Here is a 24825-nt window from a genome sequence, read left to right on the forward strand (position 1 = left end):
TTTTTGCAATTAATTTGCCCGCAGCGTCCAGCAGCGTGATCTCTCTAAAGCTAGTAGGTGACCTTTTTGAGCCCATTTTATACAACGGAACTATGATACTCCCCTTCCAAGATGAGGGAATACTAATCGATTGAAAGCAGAAGTTAAACAATGGCACCAGGAAGGCTCCCCATGCACCTGGATCATTTTTAATTAGCATAATTAGCATAATTAGCAAAATAGCATACCATCCGGTCCTTGTGCACCGGAGGTTCCAGCGTTCTTTGTATAGCCCATCACTTCAGCCCTTGACGGGGGACCATAATCAACACAGACAGCCTCCTCTATTGCAGGCATCTGAAAAGGCACTGAGCTGTTAAGTTTATATAGTAGAGAAATATAGTCCACCCACTCACTTTCTGGAATCGGAATCGGGAGTGCCCTCTGTCTAGAATCACAATACTCTGCGATCAGGTGCCAATACTTTTTTGAATCTTTGGCTTTCGCTGCTTCTCTCAACCCTATCGATTTAGCATCAATCTCGTCTCTCTTTACTCTTAATTTATAACGGCCTCTAACTCACTTTAGGCGATTAATTTCCTGTTGCGCGCCTGTAGAAAATTGTTTATATCTCCTCCGAACTAAATTGTTAATTTCACGGTTTAAGGCCTTCAGGATAGGGGGAACCTGATTTACTCTATGTCGGCCAGAGGATACTGAGCTTACATTTTTTATCTCCCTCATTTGTGCCTCAAAAAATTGCATGATATTAACGGAAGCATTGCCGTGCTGTTCTGGGAAAGTTTTTTTTTCACTATCTCACCTACTTCAACGGTATTTTTTTGTGTCCAAAATGAACGACCATTAGATTTATAAAAAGCAATCGAGCCCTGGCACAAGAGCCCTCGATTCAGTGCAGATAGGTTAAAGGCCAAAGTCAAGCTTATTACACTGTGAGCACTCCATACTGATGGGATGACCTCTAAATTTTCACAGGCCCCAAACATTTGGTAAGAAATTGTTAGGTAGTCCAATAGGCTTTGTGTACGAGAAGAATGAAAAGTAAATTGAGCTGTTTTATCGACTGGCATCCTCCCGTTTAGGATGACCAAGTCTGCACTTCTAATGCTATCAAGCAGAAGGAATCCCCGTTTGTCCGTTTTATTTTATCAGGTAAAAAGGATTAGGAAATATGTCAGATTTCCTCTTTGTCTGGGTTAGCATATATTACCTGCGACAAATTCGAAATTTTTGCATTTAAATCTCCCACTAATACCACTAGAGGGCATTCTTCCATGGTGGCTATCTCATTAATATATAAAAAAAGTGAACTAAACAGATGATCATAATTTTTCCCTGAGGGGATATAGAGATTTGCCAACAGGAAGAAGGTGGACCTACCAAATTCTCCCAGACATGCCAACTTCAGGCAAATGCAAAGATTTGATGGGTGGTAAAAAACTTTCTGATTCCAATTAATACTGTTCATAAGCAAAATGGAGACCCCCCACTAGCATGTCCCTTTTCAGAGTGCTTAGCGTAGCAAGAGAAAGTAAAAAACCCATTACAATCAAAGTCTTTGCACACCCAAGTCTCTTGTAGGCATATAATCAAAGGATTTAAAGATTTTAAATAATTCAATTTTTCCTCATCATGCCCCAGACCGGACATATTCTAGGACAGAAGTAGCCCCCCTGGCTACCTCAGAACTCTGGACAGTTGGTATTTAGGGTTTTTGCTACCAACTCTACTGAGCTAAGTCATCTTCTTTATCAGGAGAATGACACACAACTACAGAATCAGACACCAAATTTATTGATCAGCCCTTTTTATTTAGTGAGATCATAATATTTTTAGCGTTGCCCATAGGAAACTCGAAGTCGAGCCCATAGCGTCCAACACCACAGAATTACCCGGCCTCTGCTCTTGTGAGCGTAGGATTGTACTACACCTGGTAGAATGATCCTCAAAATTTGATGCACAAGTTATATCTAACTCTCGTTTTAAAAAGTGCTCACAGTTCTGTATGGCTAAGTTGGCCACTAGCAAAGAACAGAAGGTGACTCTGGAGAGGGAAACATTTGCGTGCTGAATATTATTCACATTTAGAATATCCCTGCTTTCTAACAACTTCAATGCCTCTATTTCAGAAAAAAATGTGAGAATGAGTCCTCTATTTATTGGATCAGACTCATTCTCAAATAACCAGATGAAATCCACTATAGGTAATGAAGCAGTCTGCACCATAGTGGCTTTCTTTACAGCATTTCTTTGGGGAATACATAGAGGCACCCTATCACCGTTATTAACCGCCTGTACCTTCGCATTGAACTCGATGTGCGTGTAAGACCCTACCTCTAGGTTACCATCTAGTCCATCCCCCGAACTGTGGACCATGTTTGAAATATAGGGTCTCCACCTCCCAGTATTTGTCTCCTCCCCAAGGGATCATCCCCCTCACTAAGCTGAAGAGGATGAGGTACTAAAGGGGACTGCAGTGGAAGACTTGATGGCGCCGCAACTGCTCCAGTGGCCCCTAACCTCCCATTTGGTGACAGGAGTACTGTAACAGAGTTCCTGGGTGCACCTTCCCCAATTAGCAGTTTAGAACCACCCTCCTCCATTGCAATCTGAGCAACACTCTGGCTATCTGGGATCAGTGGAAAATGTAACTTTAACAGTTTTCGTTTAGGGAATCGTCTTTTCCGTTTTTGCTTCTTCTTCCTATTTTCCCCTTTGCAGTTTGTTGCAAGCCCTCCCCTCTTCCCTACTTTCGTTCCCAAGTTCGCCAAAGAGTTCGGAAGTTGGGCCTGTGGAGCAGATGGAGTTGGGGCCTCCCCCTCTGTCCCTCCCCGCCTTTTTGCCCAACATAACCCTCGATTTTTTCTGCTTCCTCAATGGCTCCACCGGTCCCCCTTTTCCCCTTAATGAACAAAGGGTAAAGTTTTAGTGGGACATGTCCCAAAGGAAGGCCCACTGTAGCTTCCTCAAAAAATGAGCTTAAACAAAGCTCTTCATTTTCAAGGTTACAGGAAGATTCTTTTGGGGACAATGAGAAGAGAGGTGTACCTGCTTGAACAGACACATCTCTCTGCTCTACACAGGGAACAAGTAAAAGGGGACTAACATCAGTTTGTTCATCCAATCGCACGGGTATAATAGAGGGGGGAATAATGATGCCCAATTTATTTACTTTTTGTACTTCGAACAACATTACGGAGATCACTTCCAGCATATGATCTGAACTAAAAACAGATTTCTCCAATAAAGACAGAATAGAACTTAAAAGTGTTTTGATGCAGGCAAAGTATTCCGAAAACATACCATCCCTCTCATTACCCAGCTTTGGTTGTGAGCAAGGCAAAAATACATCATGAACATCATGAGCATCATAGACGGACTCCACAGAATTAACATTCAGGGGATTTGTACTACAATATAATAGGGGCAAAGAGAGGCGCCTTAGGGGGGAGTTTGCAATGCAAGTGTTCTTCTCCTTTGGACTGCTCATTGGATACCCGTTCTTCACAGGGTTCTTCACAGGGTTTACGTTGATGGCTCCCACCCCCTTGTTTGAGCTTTTGTGTCAATGTCTGGGAGTGTACAGTCTTTCCTTAAATTGGGTTCTACACAAAATGAAGCCTTTTCCATCATTACAACAATTTCCTTCCCAGCATCCTCCCGAATTCCTCCGACACACCCAAGCACACCCTCTTCACTGGGCCCCTTGCAGATGTTCCGCTCCATAGGGGCAACATATACACCCACAGTCTTACTGGATGATCTTTTCCTACTCAATGAAGTGGATTGCTGATTCTGCTGGTTAAGAGGATGATCCGAGCCCATGCCTACGTGCAAAGCAACATCCAAAGCAACAGGTATACCAACAGCAGGAAACTCCATTTCTGATGGATTCGAAGAAATATATAGGCAATGTTGTGACTGTTGGGACCGTTGGATTAAATGATTACCACATGGGCCAGAGACCAAATTTGTCCTTGAAGATATATCCGGTAAAGAGCCAATTGAGTCATCTTCCGCGCCTGATCTTATCTGACCCCTTGCCCCTTCTTGGGACGTTATCAGACTCCCTGTGGAACCATAAGGGTTTCCCTGAGCTTCCCCTGTAGACAGGAGGGGCGATGTTACTGAGGCAAACTTGGAATGCAGACTATCTTGCCCCAATGTTGCCTCCGCAGGAACAGTCCAGGGAGCTTTCTGAAAGAAAACCATGATAGTTGATTGAGATTTATAATAAAGGTGTTGTAGATTTTTAGTTTCACTATATGATCTCCTCAATTTCCTTATACATCTAGGAGATGAGGTAAGTACGCGTCCAGAGCATAATTTTCTGGAAGTCATCTCATGCATAGGATGGAGACTTACGCCTCTCACCCACTACCACCACCGCCTGACCGCTGAAATGCTCTTAAAATATGAAATGTCCCCCTGTAGAAGTCGACCAGGCAGCGGAGTTTAGTGGTGGGCTGAGATAATCCTTAAGTTCAAAACCTAGCCCAGCAGCTCGTCAGTTTCCTTCACGCATCCACAATCCGCCAGCATCTGCAGGCTCTCAGGGAGCGTGAAATCCGAGACTAGAACTGCAGCAGAGGTTTCAACTGCAAGTGTAACAGTATTTCACCTTGCAGACACAGAAGCACGGGTGAACTGAAACAAAATGGACAAGAGGTGGCAGCTGGAGTAGTCACAGCCTACACCTGGACTGGCACCACAAGCCAAACACAAGCCAAGCACAGGCACCACCACCTCTCTGAATTCAAAGGGGACTCACTCACCTCCCCTGCCGGCAGTTTTACAATAGGTACCTGCAGCCTCCACGCCTGGCTCATGCTTCACTTGGGGTTGCTGAGGTTGCTTGCTGGACTTGCAGGTCTTGTACCGGAACTGGGGGTGGGCTTGACCGCGGTGCTGTAAGTGCCTCTGGCTCCTGCTCCCACACAGCACTGCACCACACTCCGTAAGGTGTGGCAGGGGCTCCTCTCTCCTGGTAGGGGACCGCTGTTACCCCCTTTGCGAACTCCTGCCACCTGCGATTCCTCAGCCCCCCTGCTGCTGTGGCCTCGGATGCGGCCCAAGGCACAGTCTTTATGTGATCTCAGTTCAATAAATTCTGCTACAGTTTCTCAGTATTCGCGGTTTCACAGTTCATGGGGCTCGCAGCTTACCACAGCACCGCCGCACACTCCAATACTGCTGTGGACCAGTTTTCCTTGATCCTCGCTCCTCGTACTTGCTGTGGCATTCCTGATGCGGCTTGCCGGTGTGGCTCGCGGTACCATGAGTTTTGCGAGTTTGCTGGTTTTGGGTCTACGGCTGCCGCCTGCCGCCTGCCGCCTCATCGCTTCTGCTGCTCACCCACGCCGCAAAGACCCGGACTCACTCCCCGGACACACTCCCCTCCACTGACCTCCACTGTGCTCAGTTCACGGCCGCAGAGGGGTAAAGCTGGGTGTATCTGGACAGCTGGAGGTAGTTGAAAGGCCCGGCCGTCACGGACGAAGTCCAATTTGTTCCCTGATAGGGTTAAAAATGAAGGTGTCCGGTAACAGAGTGAGACTGGAACTGGGCTGAAGCCGTGAACTAGACCACTGTTTTCAGTGGGTTTTCGGCGTCCTTGCTCACTGCTCACAGCTTGCTCTCGCTCTCAGCCGATTTACACACCTGTTAACACTGAGCATTGATTACACCTCTAACCTGACAACTCCTCACACCCCTAAAGATCCCATCTCCTGCCCTTAAATAACATGCCCTTCTCTTCACTTGCACTGCTTTTCCCACTAGCAGTTCCAACCTCTATCCCTCTTGCAGTGGCCAGTATTCTTCTACAGTGCCTCATGAAATTCCAGTGTTTTTAGTGCTGATGCTCTTTGTTGGAACTGGCCCTTTTTCCAGGGTTATCCCCAAACTTTTTACTTCTTCCTCCCTTATTTTTTTTGACCTGTGGCTGTTGGCAATAGGACACTGAGCACTTTACCACTGCTGATCAGTGCTAAAGTGCATATGCTCCCTGTGTAAATTGGTATTGTGATTGGATATACATGATTGGCATATTTGTATCACCAAGAAGTCCCTAGTAAAGTGCACTGGGTGTGCCAGGGCTGGTGATGGCAAATTCTTCTAGTGGGCCTGCAGCACTGATTGTGCCACCCACATGAGTAGCCCTGAAATGGTGTCTCAGGCCTGCCACCGCAATGTCTGTGTGCAGTCTGTGAACTGCTATGTCCCCACTGACCAGGCCTAACCCTTCCCTTTCTGTGCACATTGGTCACCCCAATGGAAGGCCCAAGGTACCCCCTTAGGCAGGGTGCATTGTATGTGAAAGGTAGAGCATGTACTTGTGCAGGTGACATGCTCTGGCAGTGAATTACAGCCATTTTCGTTTTTTACTGCTGCAAGGCTATCTTGCTCCTTAGGCTATCATGTGGGATGCTGGCTACAGTGGCTACCAGCATATCTTCCCATAGGAACAAGATAGGACATAAACGTCTGTTATCCCTGAACTCAGAATTTAATAATACATCTTTTAGGAAAGGTTGTTTTTAAATCCTGTGTTTGAGAACAGCACTTTTAGAAAGTAGCTGTTCTCTTGTCTGACCCTTCTGTGTGCCTTGGCCTGTTTGTGAATTGACTGTCTGGTTTGAGAGTGACAGGGGCTGGGGAGCCCCCAGGAGGCTGGCTGGGTCAGCCCTAGGCTGAATGACTGCATTTGCAACTTGAGTGGTGGGAGGAGATAGCACCTGGACCTGGCCTTCCACAATGCTGGCTCCACCTCCTGCTGGGCGGCTGACGACCCTGCCCCTCACTCTGAAAGGAAAGGAGAAGCCAAAAAAACAAAGAGCTCAAGGAACACCCAGAACTGGCTCAAAGCCCACTTGCACAAGGAGAACAAAGACTTTTAGGGGTATAAGTACAGGACCCCTGAAAACAGGAAATTAGATCATCCTGGAATCAAGAAGGAACCTCTGCCAAGGAGAAAGCTGAAACTGACAAAGGAAGACTGTCCTGCTGTTGCTCTGCTGGACAAACCTGCTGTTGCTTTGCTGCCAAGGAGAGGGGAAGGACTTTGCTTTGTGCTGTGTCCCCTTGCTTAAAGGAATCTCCAAGGGCCTCAGAGAAAGCTGGCTCCCTGTTATGAAGTCCCAGGAACAAAATGACTTCACCCCCAGCTTCCCAGAACTCTGCTGAGGGAGTTCTCTCCTTCCTGAAGTGTGGGATCCTTGTGTGTGCCTCTGGAAGTTGTACTTGTGTTGGGAAGCTGGAAACCAAGCTTTTAAAGACTTTCTGCAAGTTTTGTCGCATCGCTCGCTTGCGGAGCACATCCCCGACAGTGTGAGGAAATTCTCGCCGCTACGAAGGTTGAGATCGTCGCAGCACCTGTTGCCGCTGCCAGAGCCGTCGTATCCTTCGTTTGTGGGACGTACCTGACCGGTGCGGGAAGATTACCATCGCTGCGAGTGTCACGCAGAGACTTCCGTCGCTGGGTGAAATCGCCGCACCGCTTGGTTGCGAACCGCATCACGTCACTGCGAGTGTCGTCGCAGAGCCATTGCATCGAGTAGCTGGGAAAGGAAGATCACCGCCAGTCCGCACATCCTCGCCCCGGAGATCGTCGCAACTCAAAAGATCATCGCATCGTGCCTTTGCGAGAGAAAACTTCCTACGGAACCTAAGCACCGGAATCCATACAAGTCCGCCTCCTCCCCATACAGACCAGTTTCGTTGCAACACACCTGCTGCTGCAGCGGGGTTGTATCATCGCCTCCTCCGGGTCTCAGGAGCAACGCATCGCTTATTTTCCACCGCACCAGCTTCTGCTTTGCAACTTTGTTGCATATAAAGGTACTGTTGGCTAAACGTGACACTACTGTGAACTTTTCACGCAACTGTGGATTATTTTAACGCTAACCTTAAGAACCTTAAGAACTCTTTTGCAACCATTTTCTTGAACTGTGTATGTTGGATTTTTGTCGTTTTGGTCTTGTGTAGTTTAGATTAAATACCTTTATTTTTCTAAACTGTTATGTGTTACTGTGAGTTTTGGTACAAATACTTTACACGTTGCCTTTCGATAAGCCTTGACTGCTCGTGCCAAGCTACCAAGGGGGTGAGCAGGGGTTATCTCAGATGGTTTCCTCTTACCCTAACTAGAAGCAAGGGTCCCTTTTGGACAGTGGTAACTACCCCTGCCAACTAGAGACCCCCAGTTCTAACACTCTTCCTTTTGACTCAGGCTAATTATACTCCTTTCTCAGGGTCTTGCAGTTTTGCCGGTTGTTACATCACTTTCTCTCTTTTTTCTTCCAAAGCTCAAGGTTCTTTATAGTGCAAGATGTGTTCTATTGTTAAATCTGGGTGCCTTCTTTTCAATGGGGCCACTGTCTTCTGGGATGTATGGCCTCCATACTGGGCTCTCCAACCTGTGGCCCTTCCATTTGTGAGTGCTAACCATACATCAGGTCATCATCTGGGAAAACATACAGCATGTTTGACACATTAAGTGCTGCCGTTTAAAGAATAGGCAGAGAAGTCGCTGCATAGCTTAAAGAGGTAAGGGCAATAGGATGGGAGCCAATCCATAAAATGGAACACTTAAATATAAAGATTGGAATGCTAGAAGGTCTGTAAGTACAGCAGAGAAAGGACAATGAAGTATGTTTCCTGACTTGGAGCCCACCCATGACAGCATTGCTTTGTTAAAAAAGTAGCCCTACCCGTGACATCATCAAAAGGATTGTAATGAGGGGGCTCATATACTCAAGATATTTATGAAAGGTGGGCTGAATGGGGGCCTCCTAAAGGGTGGGCCCTGTTTGCTACATGCTTTACACACCTGCTATTGGCTGTCCCAAAACTTTTATGTCATTGGAATTGGGGGGATAACTCTCCTCCACAATAGCGGAGGAGCAGTCGCAGGTGGATTGTGTGTGAACATGATGCGATGTTGCTCTGCAATTGTTCTGTTTGAGATCTTTAGTAAAGAGCGAAAGGTTTGACAGATGTAGAAATGCGTTTTTTCAAATAAAACGCTCATGTAACCCTATCTTTAGAACTAAGATTTAGTGCATGCAATTTCTTGACTTTCATAACTTACTACTGCATAGGTGTTCATCCCCATAATTATTGCTTCATGGGGAAGTGATATTAAAAATTGTTTTAATCAAATCATTTAAATATACACCACTTTAATGAGCATGTGCGAATATAATTGAAATGGTGTTTTTTTACACTGTTTTGACTTGTAATACTGTTACAAACCACACTTTTAATATCATCCTATTTGTTTTATTACATTGTGGTGGATAATTCATTAATACAAGGATATGTACTGAAGGACATCTAAAGTTAGAACATCCATATGGCTTATATTGTTTCTAATTCTCACACAGTTGCATGAATGTAATATGCTAGTGATGTCTCTTTGCTACACCTAATCTCTTTCCATGAGTTTGTTGTTTTTGTCTTCTTTACTTAATCCACACAAAAAGACGAGGTGATCAGTGTTATGTACTCGTTGTCTTCAGTAAATGTATGCTTTAACGTCTTGTTACAGATAGAAATGTAGCGTATATTAGAAAATGCATGAACATAAATGTCACCACACCCGTTTAGAAATAGATGGCATGACTCTTCTGCCTGTTTCTAATTTTTGAGGCGAAAAGCTATAGAGCGAAAATGGTTAAATAGAGTTTAGATGAGAATCCTTGCCTTGTATTATTGTGTAGGCCAAATATGGAATATCTTATTTTTTTATAGAAAACTATTTTTCTGGTTGCCCCTGTCAGGGAGGCTGGAGTTTGCATTTGGTCAAATCTGGGGGATAGAAATGGGTTGTTTTCGTGGGAAATACTGAAAACTAAGATAGGCCCTGGGCTCTCCAAATTTAAGTTTTTACAACTGAAATCCTGGTTTGAGGCAGAGGGCTGGGGTATAATGGGAGATTGGGAAACTGAGCACCTCTTTATGTCTCACCATAGGATTAAGCGGGAGGTATCAATTTGGTACAAGAAATTGGTTGAAGAAGATGATAAAGATATTCCATCTCAGGCTTTGGTTTTGAGAAAATCACCCTTGGAACCTGTAATAGAGGACTTGTTAGAGCCTTCCTTAAATCTTCTATACAAATATACCAAATCTGCCAGCCTAAAGTAAAACCATTTCTTTGTAACTAGCCGTACATATTATACCCCAGCTAAAATAGCAACATTAGCCCCAACCCCCTAGCCGAAATGTTATAGATGCATGACCCCTAAAGCAAATGAAATACATGGTTTTTTTTAATGTGCGAAGCTGGCAACATTTTGGGATGGGATTGGAGGCTACCTGCGCAGGATTTTTGGTATAAACATCATGGTTAATGGGACTCTGGTCTTTTTTGCTGATGACCGCTTATCAACAAAAGATCTGATTGCAAGGGATAGAGGACTTTTACTGTGTCTAATCCTGCTAGCGCGCAGCGAAATCTGCCTGAAATGGAAAGACCCCAACCCCCCAAGATCGGAAGAATGGCTGAACTCAGCTTTTGCGATGGCTCGCCTAGATACTGCTAGTGTTGGTAACGCCGTAAATAGCCTCTGGCAACCCCTTATCACCATGGGCAGAGATTTGAGGTTATGTAGATACTGAAGTGTGAAGGTTCCCAGTCCTATGATCACACCTTAAAACTCTGGTACAAGGAGTTGGTCTGGGGACCTAAGCATCCACAGTTGGCCGGAGGCAGCCCAGGTCCGTAACAACGGCTGTAACATCCTGCAAAGTGGTTAAAGGTGAGATGAGGACAAAAAAGAAGAGAAAAAAAGAAAACTATTTGTCTTAATAGGAACATGTAGCAAATGGGTTCCACCCATTTAGTCCCCCCGGATTTTTCCCAATTGAATACCCGTTTTTTTTTACTGCACAGTAAATTCAAAGTAATTGAACTGAATGCGATAACCTGCCATTATGTAAAAGGCCACTGCTGCGCAGTTAGAGTAAAAGGCTCTGGGCTAGTTACCTATAAGCAAACTAACTCACTTGTGTCCTGGCTGCACGTACAAGACCACCATTATTCAGAGCACAGTATATGCACACAGGCAGCCTGTCACAGAAGGGACTCTTCTGGGATAGGTACTGAACTGGATTAGGCCTTATAACGTGATTGGCCATTCATAGTGTAAGTCTGTAGAGCTTACTGAAGGTAAGTAGTGCTTACACTGTATTACAAATTGTAGGCGAAATCAGCCAAAAAGTACAGTTTCACTACACTTAAGCCTACAGAGTCGAGCAAACTATCAATCTAGTTCTAAATATGCAGCATGAGCATGTATTTACAGTCCCTAACATTCTATCTACACTAACCATGACACTTTAAGATTTATCATACTTCCCTGGCTCAGCTCATAATTAGTTTCCAGCCTTTGTCCCCCCTACAGGGCCATGGCCAAGAGGATGTATCAAAGGCCTCCCCACATAGTAGGGCAATTGACAGTGCCTTACATATTTCCAAGGAAAGAAAGAGATGGGCGGGAAACTGCATCTGTTTATTAGCAAATAACACTCCACCTGGACGGGCAGCCCGGGTCTATTGGAACAAAGGAGGAGGGCCAAACATTTAAAGCTGTCACAGGAGGAGCTCGCATTTGAGGTTTTAGAGGGAATGGAACAGGCCTTTGTCATTTGGGGTGGAATGAGACTCTCAGGGGAGCTCTTTCCACAGACAACTTGGAATCATCTCACTTCTAGAGCTTTCCACCCCCACTTAAAAGCACCTGCACAAGGGAGAGACAGATGATAAGCCACTCCACATGGGAACAACAACAGCGAAGGAATGCCCAGCTGGAAGGAGAGGCTACCTGATGCCTTAGAAGGATTGACTGAAATACCTTTTAAGTCCAATTCACCCCTAGGATGGGTCTCTCCAGTGCCAGTATCCTTCAAGATTCTCTTCACAGAGCCAGAAGGCTCTGGGACCTAGGGTGTGGTGCAGGAAGGGTGTTTTCCTGGCTGTCTGCTGAGCGTCTGCACAAGATGCCCCCCCAAGCAGGAAGAGATCACTAGGAGCCAGGTTGAGGACACACCTGGCACCAGAAGCCAGGAAATCCAGCTTCTAATGAAATACATGCTTTAGAGGCCAGGAGGCCTGCAGAAAGTGCTCCTGGTGGCTCATCTTGATCATCCAGAGCAAAAAAAGCCAAAACTCTAATTAAAATCATCCCTATATGAGGGAGAAATAGGCCTGTGAAGTCTGCCCCCCATCCAGGGAAAAAGAATTGAAACACTGAGCAGACATCACTCTACTACTTATTTCCTACATATGCCCTGGGGTTTAGCCAGGGTAAAGGAAAAGGGGCATTGATAGCTATTTTTCCCAGGGAGAGAGAGCATGTGTGGTTCCCATGCTCAGACCCAGTATGCCCTTGGTGCAATCATCTCTCTGTGAGCTGGTGCAAAAAAAGCTGCTCCGAGAGACCCCATCCCCGGAACCACAAGGGCCAAATCTATGCTCTGATAAATGTGCAGGCGGGCAACCACTGTAGTTCATCTGTATGGTACTTAACCAGCTTCACCCCAACCCTGCTGCCCTAAATTAATTGTGCCAGTTTACTCAACCCCACTCATGATTTGGAGGTAGCATCTGTCTTTGTACACCTGTTTCTCAAGAGCTCTAAAATTATCCAAGCCCACTTTCCGTTTATTCAAGCTCAGATGTCTCCCGGTGTGGGTAATATCTCTCTTGCTTCAAATGAATAAAAACCAATTAACAATTTAGTGTGTGATCAATGTGCAGCTCATATGTTTGATTTTGTTATGTCAGTCATACCAAATGAACAATCTGTACATGACTAAATTCAGAAAGTACATATGTCACCTTGTCCTAGTACTTTTGCAATGTGGTACATACCCTTGCTAAATGCAAGTTTCTCTACCCTATGTACATTGCACACAGGCTGAATAGGTCTCCTGTCCCATTTTCCATCAGGTCCTCTCTTGCATAATTAATCTCTGCAAACATTTGAACTGTATGAATCTGAATGATGCTGCAGTAGAGATCTTCTGGCTTTGCCATTTTTTCATTCTGCCATTCATTATCTTCAAGGGCAAACTATGTCATCCTCCCAAGTGGTTCTCAATAAGAACATTGTATTTGGTGAGTGTATTATGAGTATTTGTGTAAATATAAAAATGTCTCTTTGTGTCCTACTGGCCAATGATGAGTTTTGCTTCCAACTATGTAAATTCTGGGATGCCATCAAGTGGGGTGAGGTAAAGACTGCCTCCATGTGTGAGCTGTGAATAAGAAAAAATATGTTTTCAGCACAACAACTTCTTCTTGAAAGCAAATGTCTTTACTATTACATTAAAGGTTATGTTTCAAAGAGTAGGTGGAAATGCCAACGGTATCCCATTCTTTAAACCCAAGTAGTTATGCTCCCTGAGGCATGAAGGATCACACCCATAAAGGCATCTGTTCAGTGAGCTTTGTCCACCATCCCATCTAGCTGGTAGTCTCATTTCTGATCGTGAACACCATTTTCTTGCTCAGGGGCATTCTAGGGGGAGATTAAGTATCCATATAGAAAGTCCTTTGGATCAATTATTCCCAGAGCCCACCATGCGCTTGTGTATACAGGATTCCGTCTTAAACCACCATTGTACTGTGATTTGTAGCATTATACCAAACTAACTTGCAAAGTTTTATTATGTAAAAGTAATTACCTGATTGCAGGGGAGGCTTGTATAAAGGATTGTTTGAAATCTTGAAAGGAAAATTTTGCAATGAATAAACCATGCTCAGTAGGGACTCTACACATCAGGGATATCGGCAATTGTATAGAAAGGATCACTGACACTATATCAGTATCAATATAAAAAACAACAATATTGTGATACAAAAATATTGTGTCATAAGTTTCAATTAATCAGATATTCTGTTGCTCTAATTATATTGGTAAGCACAAAAATATTGGAAACATACTGTTTAATACTGACATCGTTAAAAAACATGCAAAAATATATTTTTTGATATGGGTTAGGATGCAATAGTAAATGTTTAATATTTTAATATATAAAATTAATATAATGAAAATTTACTAAATTTAGATAATATATGAATATATGCTTTTATAAACTCGTGTGTATGTTTGTATATACATATATAATGTAACACAACGAAAAATATATTTATATATATATAATATATATATATATATAATTTGAAACAGTAAATCTTTAATATTTTAAAATATATAATTAATATAATGCAAATTAACTAAATTTAGATCGGCTTCAAAAATCTATATAACTAAATTTTTATATAAACATGTGTGTATGTTTGTATATACATATATATTGTAATACTAATATAAAAAATATATACTTTACATTATAATATGTTAAAGGGTTCTTTTTTATAATTTACTACTCTAAAAAGCATATATATATATATATATATATATATATATATATATATATATATATTACCTACTGGCGGTCGCCAGTAGGTAGTTATAGTTAGGATTTTTTTCAATGTTAAATCTCAAAATTCTATTTGGAATAACTTTGGCACCGGTTGACGAATCTGCCTGAAAATTTCCTGAAAATGGCCTCGTCGAGCTCCGGTCCTTCCCTGAAAGTTTGGGGGGGATACGTCAAGCGGGGGCCGAGATAAAAGGGGGGTCCCAAAACGCATTTTCCCCATGTTAATTTCCATAGGGCGGTCAATTTCACTTTTAGCCCGAACGGCTGAATGGATTTACACCAAACTTGGCAAAATTGTAGGGACTGGTAGCCCGATGTGCCTTTGCTATGTCTCAAGATACGTGCTGCAGTGGATTTTGAGTAATTTAGGTTCAAAAAAATATATATATCTATAGGCGCTCTCCGGTGCGCGCACCGGAGTGCGCTCCAGGCGCGACACGCGACTTGCGCGCAGAAAGCTGATTGGCTCTTGGGTGTCTGTAAACATTCTAAACAGTCTGGAGCGGCCGCCATCTTGTGTCTCGGTAAAATCGAGACACAAGGGGTTTGAAAAAAAAAGGGGCAAATGACCATAAGGGGGAAGAGTAGACCCCCTCTGACCCCCTAGGTTTGATGTAGGGACTAAAATAGGGTCCTGCAGGGCATTAAAAAATTTGTTTCGTTTTGCGCGGGGGAAGCGCATGGTACGCGCACCGGCGAAGCACGGGGAAAATCCAGGACCATATTTATGAAGGCCTTGCGCTGTTAGTTTTGCGCCTCCTGTGCGTCCATTTTTGTGACGCACCAGCGGTGTAAAAAAATGCGCATTGTTATGCAATATTTAAAAAGTGACGCATCTATCTAGATGCGTCACTTTTTAAATATAGTGCAACGAGGCACATTTTATTACACTGCTGGTGTTATGCGTCACTTTTCTGTGCGCACTCCTTATGACATTCCAGATGTGTCATATTTAATGTATGACGAATCATGTTGCAAGGAGTTACAGATACGTCAGTATTTCTGACATATCTGTAAACATAAAAGTGATGCGAGGCAGGTGCAAGATTTTGACGCAACAGCATCCTAAAAGTGACGCAGAGAAATCTTATAGATTTCAGTACGTCGTTATTACCAAGCTTTTTGCGGGGGAATGCCCCCTTTGCATACATTATACCTGACGCAGATATAATGTGGCGCAGAGTTTTAAAAAGTGACCCATGTACCTAGATGCGTCACTTTTTAAAAATAGCGTCAGGTATAATGCATGCAGAGGGGGTGTTCTCCCGCAAAAAGCTTTGTAATAGCGACGCAGTGAAATCTTTGAGATTTCACTGCGTCAGTTTTAGGATGCTGTTGCGTCAAAATCTTGTGCCTGCTTTACAGCAGGTGTTAGACTGAGGCAAGACCTTTCACATGCTGCTTTCCCCATTTGAAAGGACACATTACTGGAGTTGCGTCACTTTTGTGACGCACTCCAGCAATGCGTTACTTGGAATGTCATAAGGAGTGCGCACAGAAAAGTGACGCATCGCACCAGTGGTGTAAAAAAATGTGCCTCGTTGCGTTATATTTAAAAAGTGACGTATCTAGGTAGATGGGTCACTTTTTAAAATCAAGCGCCACATTATATCTGCGTGAGGTATAATGCATGCAGAGGGGGTGTTCCCCCACAAAAAGCTTTGTAATAGCGACGCAGTGAAATGTTTGAGATTTCACTGCGTCACTTTTAGGATGCTGTTGCATCCTTTAAATATAGTGCAACGAGGCACATTTTATTACACTGCTGGTGTGATGCGTCACTTTTCTGTCCACAGTCCTTATGACATTCCAGATGTGTCATATTTAATGTATGACGAATCATGTTGCAAGGAGTTACAGATACGTCAGTATTTCTCACATATCTGTAAACATGAAAGTGACGCGAGGCAGGCGCAAGATTTTGACGCAACAGCATCCTAAAAGTGACGCAGAGAAATCTCATAGATTTCAGTACGTCGTTATTACCAAGCTTTTTGCGAGGGATTGCCCCCTCTGCATACATTATACCTGATGCAGATACAATGTGGCGCAGAGTTTTAAAAAGTGACCCATGTACCTAGATGCGTCACTTTTTAAAAAATAGTGTCAGGTATAATGCATGCAGAGGGGGTGTTCCTTGCAAAAAGCTTGGTAATAATGACGCAGTGCGTCACTTTTAGGATGCTGTTGCGCCAAAATCTTGCGCCTGCTTCACAGCAAACCTTTCACATGGTGCTTTTTCCATGTGAAAGGACACATTACTGGAGTTGCGTCACTTTTGTGACGCACTCCTGCAATGCGTTACTTTTGTGTTTACAGATATGTCAGAAATACTGACATATCTGTAACTCCTTGCGAATTGATTAGTCATATATTAAATATGACATATCTGGAATGTCATAAGGAGTGCGTCCAGAAAAGTGACGCATCGCTGTTTTCACGTAGCGATGCGTCACTTTTCAGAAATGAGGCCTCCAGTTTATTCACTGTGTCATAACTTTCTTTTCTAACACTCACCTTCTTTCATTCCTCCTACTTCACTTCCTTTCACCTCTCATACCTTTCTGTTCTTTCTTACTCATTCTCCTTTCAATTATCAATGCACTATATTTCACTTACTCTTCATTTTTTAAGAATATAGCTCTTTGATGAGAATTGGAGGTAGTTCTGAAAAGAACTTTTGGTTTTCTTCTTTTAACTGAACAGGAACAAAAACAGGGAATGGAAACTGCTCAACAGGAGCAAAAAGAAAAGAAAAAAATTAGGGGTGGGAAGGGCAGCGATGGTTCTCCAATGCTCGAACCATGAGCAGGACACTTTGCTCCCCATAGGTGAGGAGTTGATTGCAGTATCTGCATTTGACGACCCCATGGTTAAATGCAGGTTGTATGTTTGCTACCTGCTCCTGTGATTGTTCTCTTCCAGAAGAAGTTGCTCCTCCTGTTGATGTAGAGGCCCCATCTCTGGGAACCTCTTGTGCCAGAGCCCTGACACTTTCCCGGGCAAAATTCTGGGGGTGCCTCCTCTCCACATGGCGAATCATGGTGAAGTTGCCAAAAGAGTATTTTTTTGGGGGGTTACCCCGTGACAGGACCTGTTTGCAGATCCTGCACTCTACTTTTGGTGCATTCACCTTCTTCTGGTCTGCTGGAAACTTAAAAAATTTCCAGATGAAATGTTCTTTGACCTTCGGCTGAGGAGGCTCTTCATCAATGAAATCATTGGAGTCATCTTCACTGCTGGATGGTCTGGCAGCCATGATTAATCAAGGAATATGGAACAGCAAAAAAGGCAGGTCTTTCAGTCACAAAAGTGAAAGAAGAAGTGAAGGAAATGGGTGGGGATTTCATTCATTGTAAAAAAAAACTGTTAGCAACCAATGAAAAGTGTTATTTTAGGGTCACATGACCCGACGCGTTTACGCTGCGCGCTCCGGAGCACTTCCGGTGCGTTTACGCAGCGCGATCGTAGGCGCTTCCGGGGCGCAAACGTGGCGCGATCGTAGGCGCTTTTGCGTGCGTTTATGCGCCGCGAACGTAGGCGCTTCCGAGGGCACTTACGTTGCGCGCCGAAGTGACGTCATCAATCTTTTATAGAAATGCATAATCATTTTCCTTATTAAAAAAAACTAATTTTATTTGTATGGTACGAAATGTTTTGCATTATTATTAACTTTTCATTCATATTTTTTTTCACGAACGACAGTTGCGCTCTGGGTGCGCTTTCAGATGAGCTCTCGGAAAAGCTTACCGGAGAGCTTAGCTGAAAGCTTCCCGGAGCGCGCACCCAGAGCGCAAAAGAAAAAAATTATATAAAAAAAATGAATACTTAAAAAAAAACAGCATATTGTAAAAAAAAAAAAAGGTTAGAAACTCGATATACAAAGGAATTAGCATTTAAAAAACCTATGAAATTCACTGAAAAAACCATAGGTTTCACACCAGTTATAGTTAGGAATTAGCATTTAAAAAACCTATTAAATTCACTGAAAAAACCATAGGTTTCACACCAGTTATAGTTAGCTGGAAATTTTACTGATATAAAACCATTGAAATTCCCACGTTATAGTTAGATGGACTCACTATAACTTGCGCGTGCAATGCACTGCTGATGATGTCTTATTAAGCCAGTTAACCAATCAATTTTTAAAAACCATCCATTTAGACACTTATTTAAACATTTATTCTTCCATCAACTTTTACATATACATATATAAAATATATTTATTTTTCAGAAAGACACACATTCACTGGATGGTGTCATCAGTGATGTCATGAGTGATGTCACTGACCATGTCATGAGTGATGTAATATGTGATGTCATCAGCAGTGCATTGCACGCGCAAGTTATAGTGAGTCCATCTAACTATAACGTGGGAATTTCAATGGTTTTATATCAGTAAAATTTCCAGCTAACTATAACTGGTGTGAAACCTATGGTTTTTTCAGTGAATTTAATAGGTTTTTTAAATGCTAATTCCTAACTATAACTGGTGTGAAACCTATGGTTTTTTCAGTGAATATATATATATATATATATATATATATATCCAAACCTCGCAGACCCCCATCAGGATTGAGCCATACGGACACCAAATGTCAGCAACATCATCTTTATTGGCAGCTTGCTGGCAAACCATCAGTCAGGTAGGTAAAAACAAAATGCCGCCATCGTTCCAGCCAAACACAGTTCAGGAGTTATATCCCTTCATCAGTGGCTTTTGTGAAGGGCTGACGGGAACCGTTCTTACGGCACTTGGATTCAAAACATACCCCCGCCCCGATAGGCGTAGCCAAACTGGCATTGTGGGAGCTGTAGTCCGCGCCGCCTCCAACCATAGTGGGTGCTTTCACCAGAGCCCAAATGTCATTAATAAACGGCAACTCTCCTGTTGAAGTCCTTGCCCTGCTTTGTTGCCACCAAAAGCTGAGAGCCGGCACCACTCTGCAAAGATGTCGGTTCTGGTATATATATATATATATATGACCTACTGGCGGTCGCCAGTAGGTAGTTATAGTTAGGATTTTTTTCAATGTTAAATCTCAAAATTCTATTTGGAATAACTTTGGCGGCGGTTGATAAATCTGCCTGAAAATTTCCTCAAAATGGCCTCGTCGAGCTCCGGTCCTTCCCTGAAAGTTTGGGGGGATGCGTCAAGCGGGGGCCGATATAAAAGGGGGGTCCCAAAACGCGTTTTCCCCATGTTAATTTCCATAGGGCTGTCGACCTCACTTTTAGCCCGAACGGCTGAATGGATTTACACCAAATTTGGCAAAATTGTAGGGACTGGTAGCCCGATGTGCCTTTGCTATGTCTCAAGATATGTGCTCAAGTGGATTTTGAGCAATTTAGGTTCAAAAAAATATATATATCTATAAGCGCGCCCCGGTACGCGCACCGGGGAGCGCACCGGGCACGCCAGGCGACTTGCGCACGGAAAGCTGATTGCCTCTCGGGTGTCTGTAAACATTCTAAACAGTCCGGAGCGGCCGCCATCTTGTGTCTCGGTAGGATCGAGACATGAGAGGTGGCCAAAACAAAGGGGGAAATGACCATAAGGGGGCAGAGTAGACCCTCCCTGACCCCCTAGGTTTGATGTGGGGGCTTTAAAAGGGCCCCGCGGGGCTAAAAAAAGATTTTTTTTTCAATTTTTTGCGGGGGGAGCGCCTGGTACGCGCACTGGGAAGCGGACAGGGGAGGGTACTATGGGGAAAAAAGAATGATAGACTTTTCAAAAATTGTATGTTTATTAATTGTTCTTTTTGTTGGGTTTTTTTTGTTTTTTTTAATTTAATTACCAACATGTAGGTACCAATGCAGAGTCTAAAATTTAATATACACCGTCTCCTTTGTAGATATCTTGCATGTTGTTACAGAAGTTATTGTGGTATATGGAATTCATAGCATAGTCTGTCAGGAAAGCAGAAACAATATGGAGGCAGGAGATGATAAAGAGATGTTAAATACAACTTGGAGATAATATAGTGGGAGAAAGGAAGTAACTATGAGCAAACTTACTATGTAACACAAAAAAGTTGCACAGTATATTTTAAGTCTGACTTTACATTATAATCAATTTGGTACTAGTTTAAGAAATACATATAAAAATGAATAATGTCTCAAACAATTTTTGAATTATTAAATATACATTTATTTTTTAGATTCCTTTTCCAAATTTAACAAAACTTCTAATATTTGATTGTCGGAAATGTCCTCATTTTGAATCAGGAAATCTACTGATTGTACACATTGAAGTAGTTCATAGTCCCGTGATTCATCCATGAATTCTGAGTCATTGGGTTCAAAACCTTTATCATTGTTGCTCTCCAGAACAATTTCGATGGAATATTTTTGCTCTCATTCAATTTTTGTGGTGTAATTTGCATTTAAAAAAATATATCAGTAGAGATAGGGCACTGTTGGGTTTAAGTTCAGACAGATACTTTGTTTTATTTAACAGTGCTTTTATTTTTGGGCAGTGTATGGTATCAGACTGGAAGTAGAAATATAAAAAAGTGTATGTGATAAAGCCTAAGTAAATTCATAATTATACAAGACAAGCCTAACTCCATCCATAACTATAATAGAGAAATCTATCTTATTCTATAACTATTACAGAGGGATAGTATATAACTATCAGAAAATGTTTTCCAAATTAACTTAAAGTGCACAACATACTTCAGTTTTTAAAATAACATCTTACCTTTCAAAAAGAAGTTGAAGTTGTCAGTGAAAATGCTCTTGAAATGTACTTCAGGAAGTAGTAGTCAGAATGGCTGTGTTTCTCCCTCTTTCTTTATATATATTCAGGTACATAACCAATCAAATGTCATGAGATAATAGTAGAAAATGAAAGTAACATTTTAATTGGTTGTCAATTCTAACACTTCATATGTGTTTTTGTCATGTAATTTACCTCAGGATATTTAGTCAGGCCTACAGCATAAATGTCTCAATGGAATTCCATCAAATTTGGGTAAATGGTAGGGACTGCTATGTAGTTGGGCCTATTCTATATTTGATGAAAGTGTCTCCAGTGGTTTTTCTGTAAATTACTTTCCCACCTTTTTTTGTGGAGCGCTTACCGGTGCGCGCCCCGGTACGCGCACCGGTTCAGCGTTATGGGAATCCTCCATTTTGTGTTTCGGTAGAATGAGACACAAAATGGAGGACAAACAACGTTGGGAATGGGTAGAAGGGGGCACTGTAGTCACTTCCTGACCCTCTAGGTTTTCTGAGGGGGGGCTTAGGACGCTCATATCGGCAAAAAATAAAAATTTAAAAATAAAAACAACTACAACTATCTATTGCACAGTCCCTCTGAGTTTCTCTCTCTAGCTCTTTTTCTCTTTACACCACTCTCTTGTTTCCCCATTCCTCATGCTCACTCCTTTTTTTTTTTTCTTTTTTTTTTGTTGGTGTGGTGACGGGACGCGGCCCGGTACGCGCACCGGGAGCGCTCCTAAGTGAAATATAAAAAAAAGAATACACTTTCTTAAAAAAAATATATTATATTAATATACAATATAGGATTCATTTTTAGAAAAACATACCTTTCTAAGCTATAGATATTTGTGAAAAAATAACCTTAGAAATTCACTAAAAAACACGTAGGTATGAGTCCATATAAAAAATTAGGAATTAGCAGTTAAAAACCTATGAAATTCACTGAAAAAACCATAGGTTTTACACCAGTTATAGTTAGGAATTAGCACTTAAAAAACCTATGAAATTCACTGAAAAAAACCATAGGTTTCATACCAGTTATAGTTAGGAATTAGCATTTAAAAAACCTATTAAATTCACTGAAAAAACCATAGGTTTCACACCAGTTATAGTTAGGTGGAAATTTTACTGACATAAAACCAATGAAATTCCCGCGTTATAGTTAGTTGGACTCACTATAACTTGCGCGTGTAATGCACTGCTGATGACATCACATATTACATCACTCATGGCATGGTCAGTGACATCACTCATGACATCACTGATGACACCATCCTTGTGACAGAGTGACTGACCTCCTTTCACTGTAAAGTAACCCTTAAAACACATATTCAAAAATAGAAACTAACATTTTCAAAAAAGTGGAGATACCTATACCAGTTACAACAACCAATTCAATAATTCCACCATTTATATACACATCCACTCATTCGCTAACAGTTCTATATAGACAGTCATACATATACTCACTCATTATATGTAGTGAAACACCTATAAATCCGTTAACACACCGACAGTCTTCCAAAAGTTGCTCATGAGGTGAGCTGCTTTGCACCCTTGCACCATGGCGCAAGGATGTCTGTGTCATGCGGAGATTGTTTTTGTGCAGGAAGGGACACTTTCCTGCACAAAAACAATCAGTAAAGGCATTTTCCTCTTTCAATGTATGCTGTGAAATGCAGCATGCATTGAAAGAGAAACAAATGAGGAGAAATGAATACAATTCTCCTTGTTGCGCCTTGCTACACCCACTCTAGGATGGCACAGCATTCACACAAATCTCCAGATTTAACATTTCTCATACATCTGAAGATGTGTCTTGTTCTATGGGTGTTGCGTGGGAACACCTACAGCAGCACCTATGGAACGCCCCTTTAACGCAAAGTTCTGTGTATGAAGAGGTCGTATTTACAAGGAGAGGAAAAACCATGCAGGGTAGCTTTTCCTCTCCTTGTAAATATGAAGGAGTGCCTGGTGCCATCACTAAATTACAAAAAGTGACTTACTGGTGGCGCAGGACGCTTGTAAATCTGCTGCATAAGTGCTTAGGTATTGGCAGACTATAAAATAAGAACATAGTGCTGGATGGGTGGTTGAAGAATTGCATGAGACTGACAGGAGGTATCCTATGCTGCATAGGTACTACTTCAGTATTTAATGGAGTGGACCAATAGTATGTATATGCTTAGAGATTTGTAGGGATTATGCACAGAATATTTTATGTGTACTTCCGTTGGTGCCCAGGTCATTTTATAAGAATACCACTAGTAACTTGAATGATGACAGTTCTGCAAACAGAGTGAACACTTAATTTGTAAGTGATTACGTATTGGTGGAGTGATAGGATAAGTAGATAGTGGTGGATACGTGATTAAAGAAGTGCATGAGACAGACTGGACAATTCCTACACTGTATGAGTACTAACTGGGTATTTAGAAGAGTGTATCAATAGTATGCAGCTAGTTAGAGATCTGCTTGGATAGTGCACAAAATATTATAGCTGTACTTGTGCTTGTAGGTAGGCCATTCCATAAGTTCATGACTAGTAGCTAGAATAATTACAGTATTACAAACAGAGTGTATAGTGAATTTATAAGTGATTAGGTATTCGTGGAGTAATAGGATAAGTGGATAGCGCTGGGTGGGTGATTGGAGAAATGCATGGGACAGGCAGGAGGATTTCTACACTGCATAGGTACTAACTGGGTATTTAGAAGAGCATATGAATAGTTTGTAGCTGGTTAGAGGTATGCATGCATAGTGTACAAAATATTGTCCCTGCACTTATGTTAGTGACTATGCCATTCCTTAAGTATATGACTAATAACTGGAATTATTTCAGTGTTGCAAAGAAAGTGCGTGCTGAATTTATAAGTGCTTAGGTATTGGTGGAGTGATAGGATACGTAGATAGTGCTGGATGGGTAAATGGAGAAGTGCATGGGACAGACAGAAGGATTCCTAGACTGCATTGGTACTAACTGGGTATTTAGAAGAGTGTATTAATACCATGTAGCTGGTTAGAGGTCTGCATGCATAGTGCACAGATTAGAGGTCTGGATGCATAGTGCACAGAATATTGTAGCTGTACTAGTATTGGTGTGTCTATGGTTTCAAGAATGGTAGTCTGTATTTTAGGGTGTGAGGGGATGTATGACGTTACAACGCATGCTTTTACCACGCATGCTGTTACAACGCCAGTTTTACAATGCAAACCTTTACAACGCATAGTGCTTTGGGATGCTGGATAGTGAGTAGTTTAATTTACTATTCCAACTCCAGTCCCCGTGGCGACTAGGGAAGGTGTTGGATAGTAAATTAAATCTATTCCCTATCCTAGAGCGCCCCCCAGCGCAATGCGTTGTAATTGTTTTCGTTGTAAAACCTGCGTTGTAATAGCGCTGCGTTGTAAAAGTTTCGTTGTAAAGGATGTTTCCCGTATGGGGAGGTGCATCACATGATCATCAGTGATGTTTTTGAGATGTCATCAGTGATGTCACTGACCTTGTCATGAGTGATGTAATATGTGACGTAATCAGCAGTGCATTGTAGGGGTGCGAGTTATAGTTAGCACAACTAACTATAACTGCCGAATTTCTCTTGTTTTGTACGAGTGAAATTTCCAACTAACTATGATGTCCATGAA

At 42.3% G+C, this 24825-nt stretch overlaps 1 protein-coding gene across 1 annotated transcript in view; it reads left to right on the forward strand.

Annotated features, from left to right (window-relative positions):
- Positions 1-3823: 3823 nt before the first annotated feature.
- The window catches only part of LOC147751386 (uncharacterized), a 70040-nt gene continuing 49038 nt past the window's right edge, over positions 3824-24825 (forward strand). The window contains exon 1 of the mRNA XM_086933193.1: positions 3824-3857. Coding sequence (XP_086789319.1) covers positions 3824-3857 — 34 coding nt within the window. The remainder of the gene's footprint in view (positions 3858-24825) is intronic.

The sequence above is a fragment of the Lissotriton vulgaris genome, chromosome 1_1 (assembly GCF_964263255.1).
Source record: "Lissotriton vulgaris chromosome 1_1, aLisVul1.2, whole genome shotgun sequence".
NCBI lineage: Eukaryota > Metazoa > Chordata > Amphibia > Caudata > Salamandridae > Lissotriton > Lissotriton vulgaris.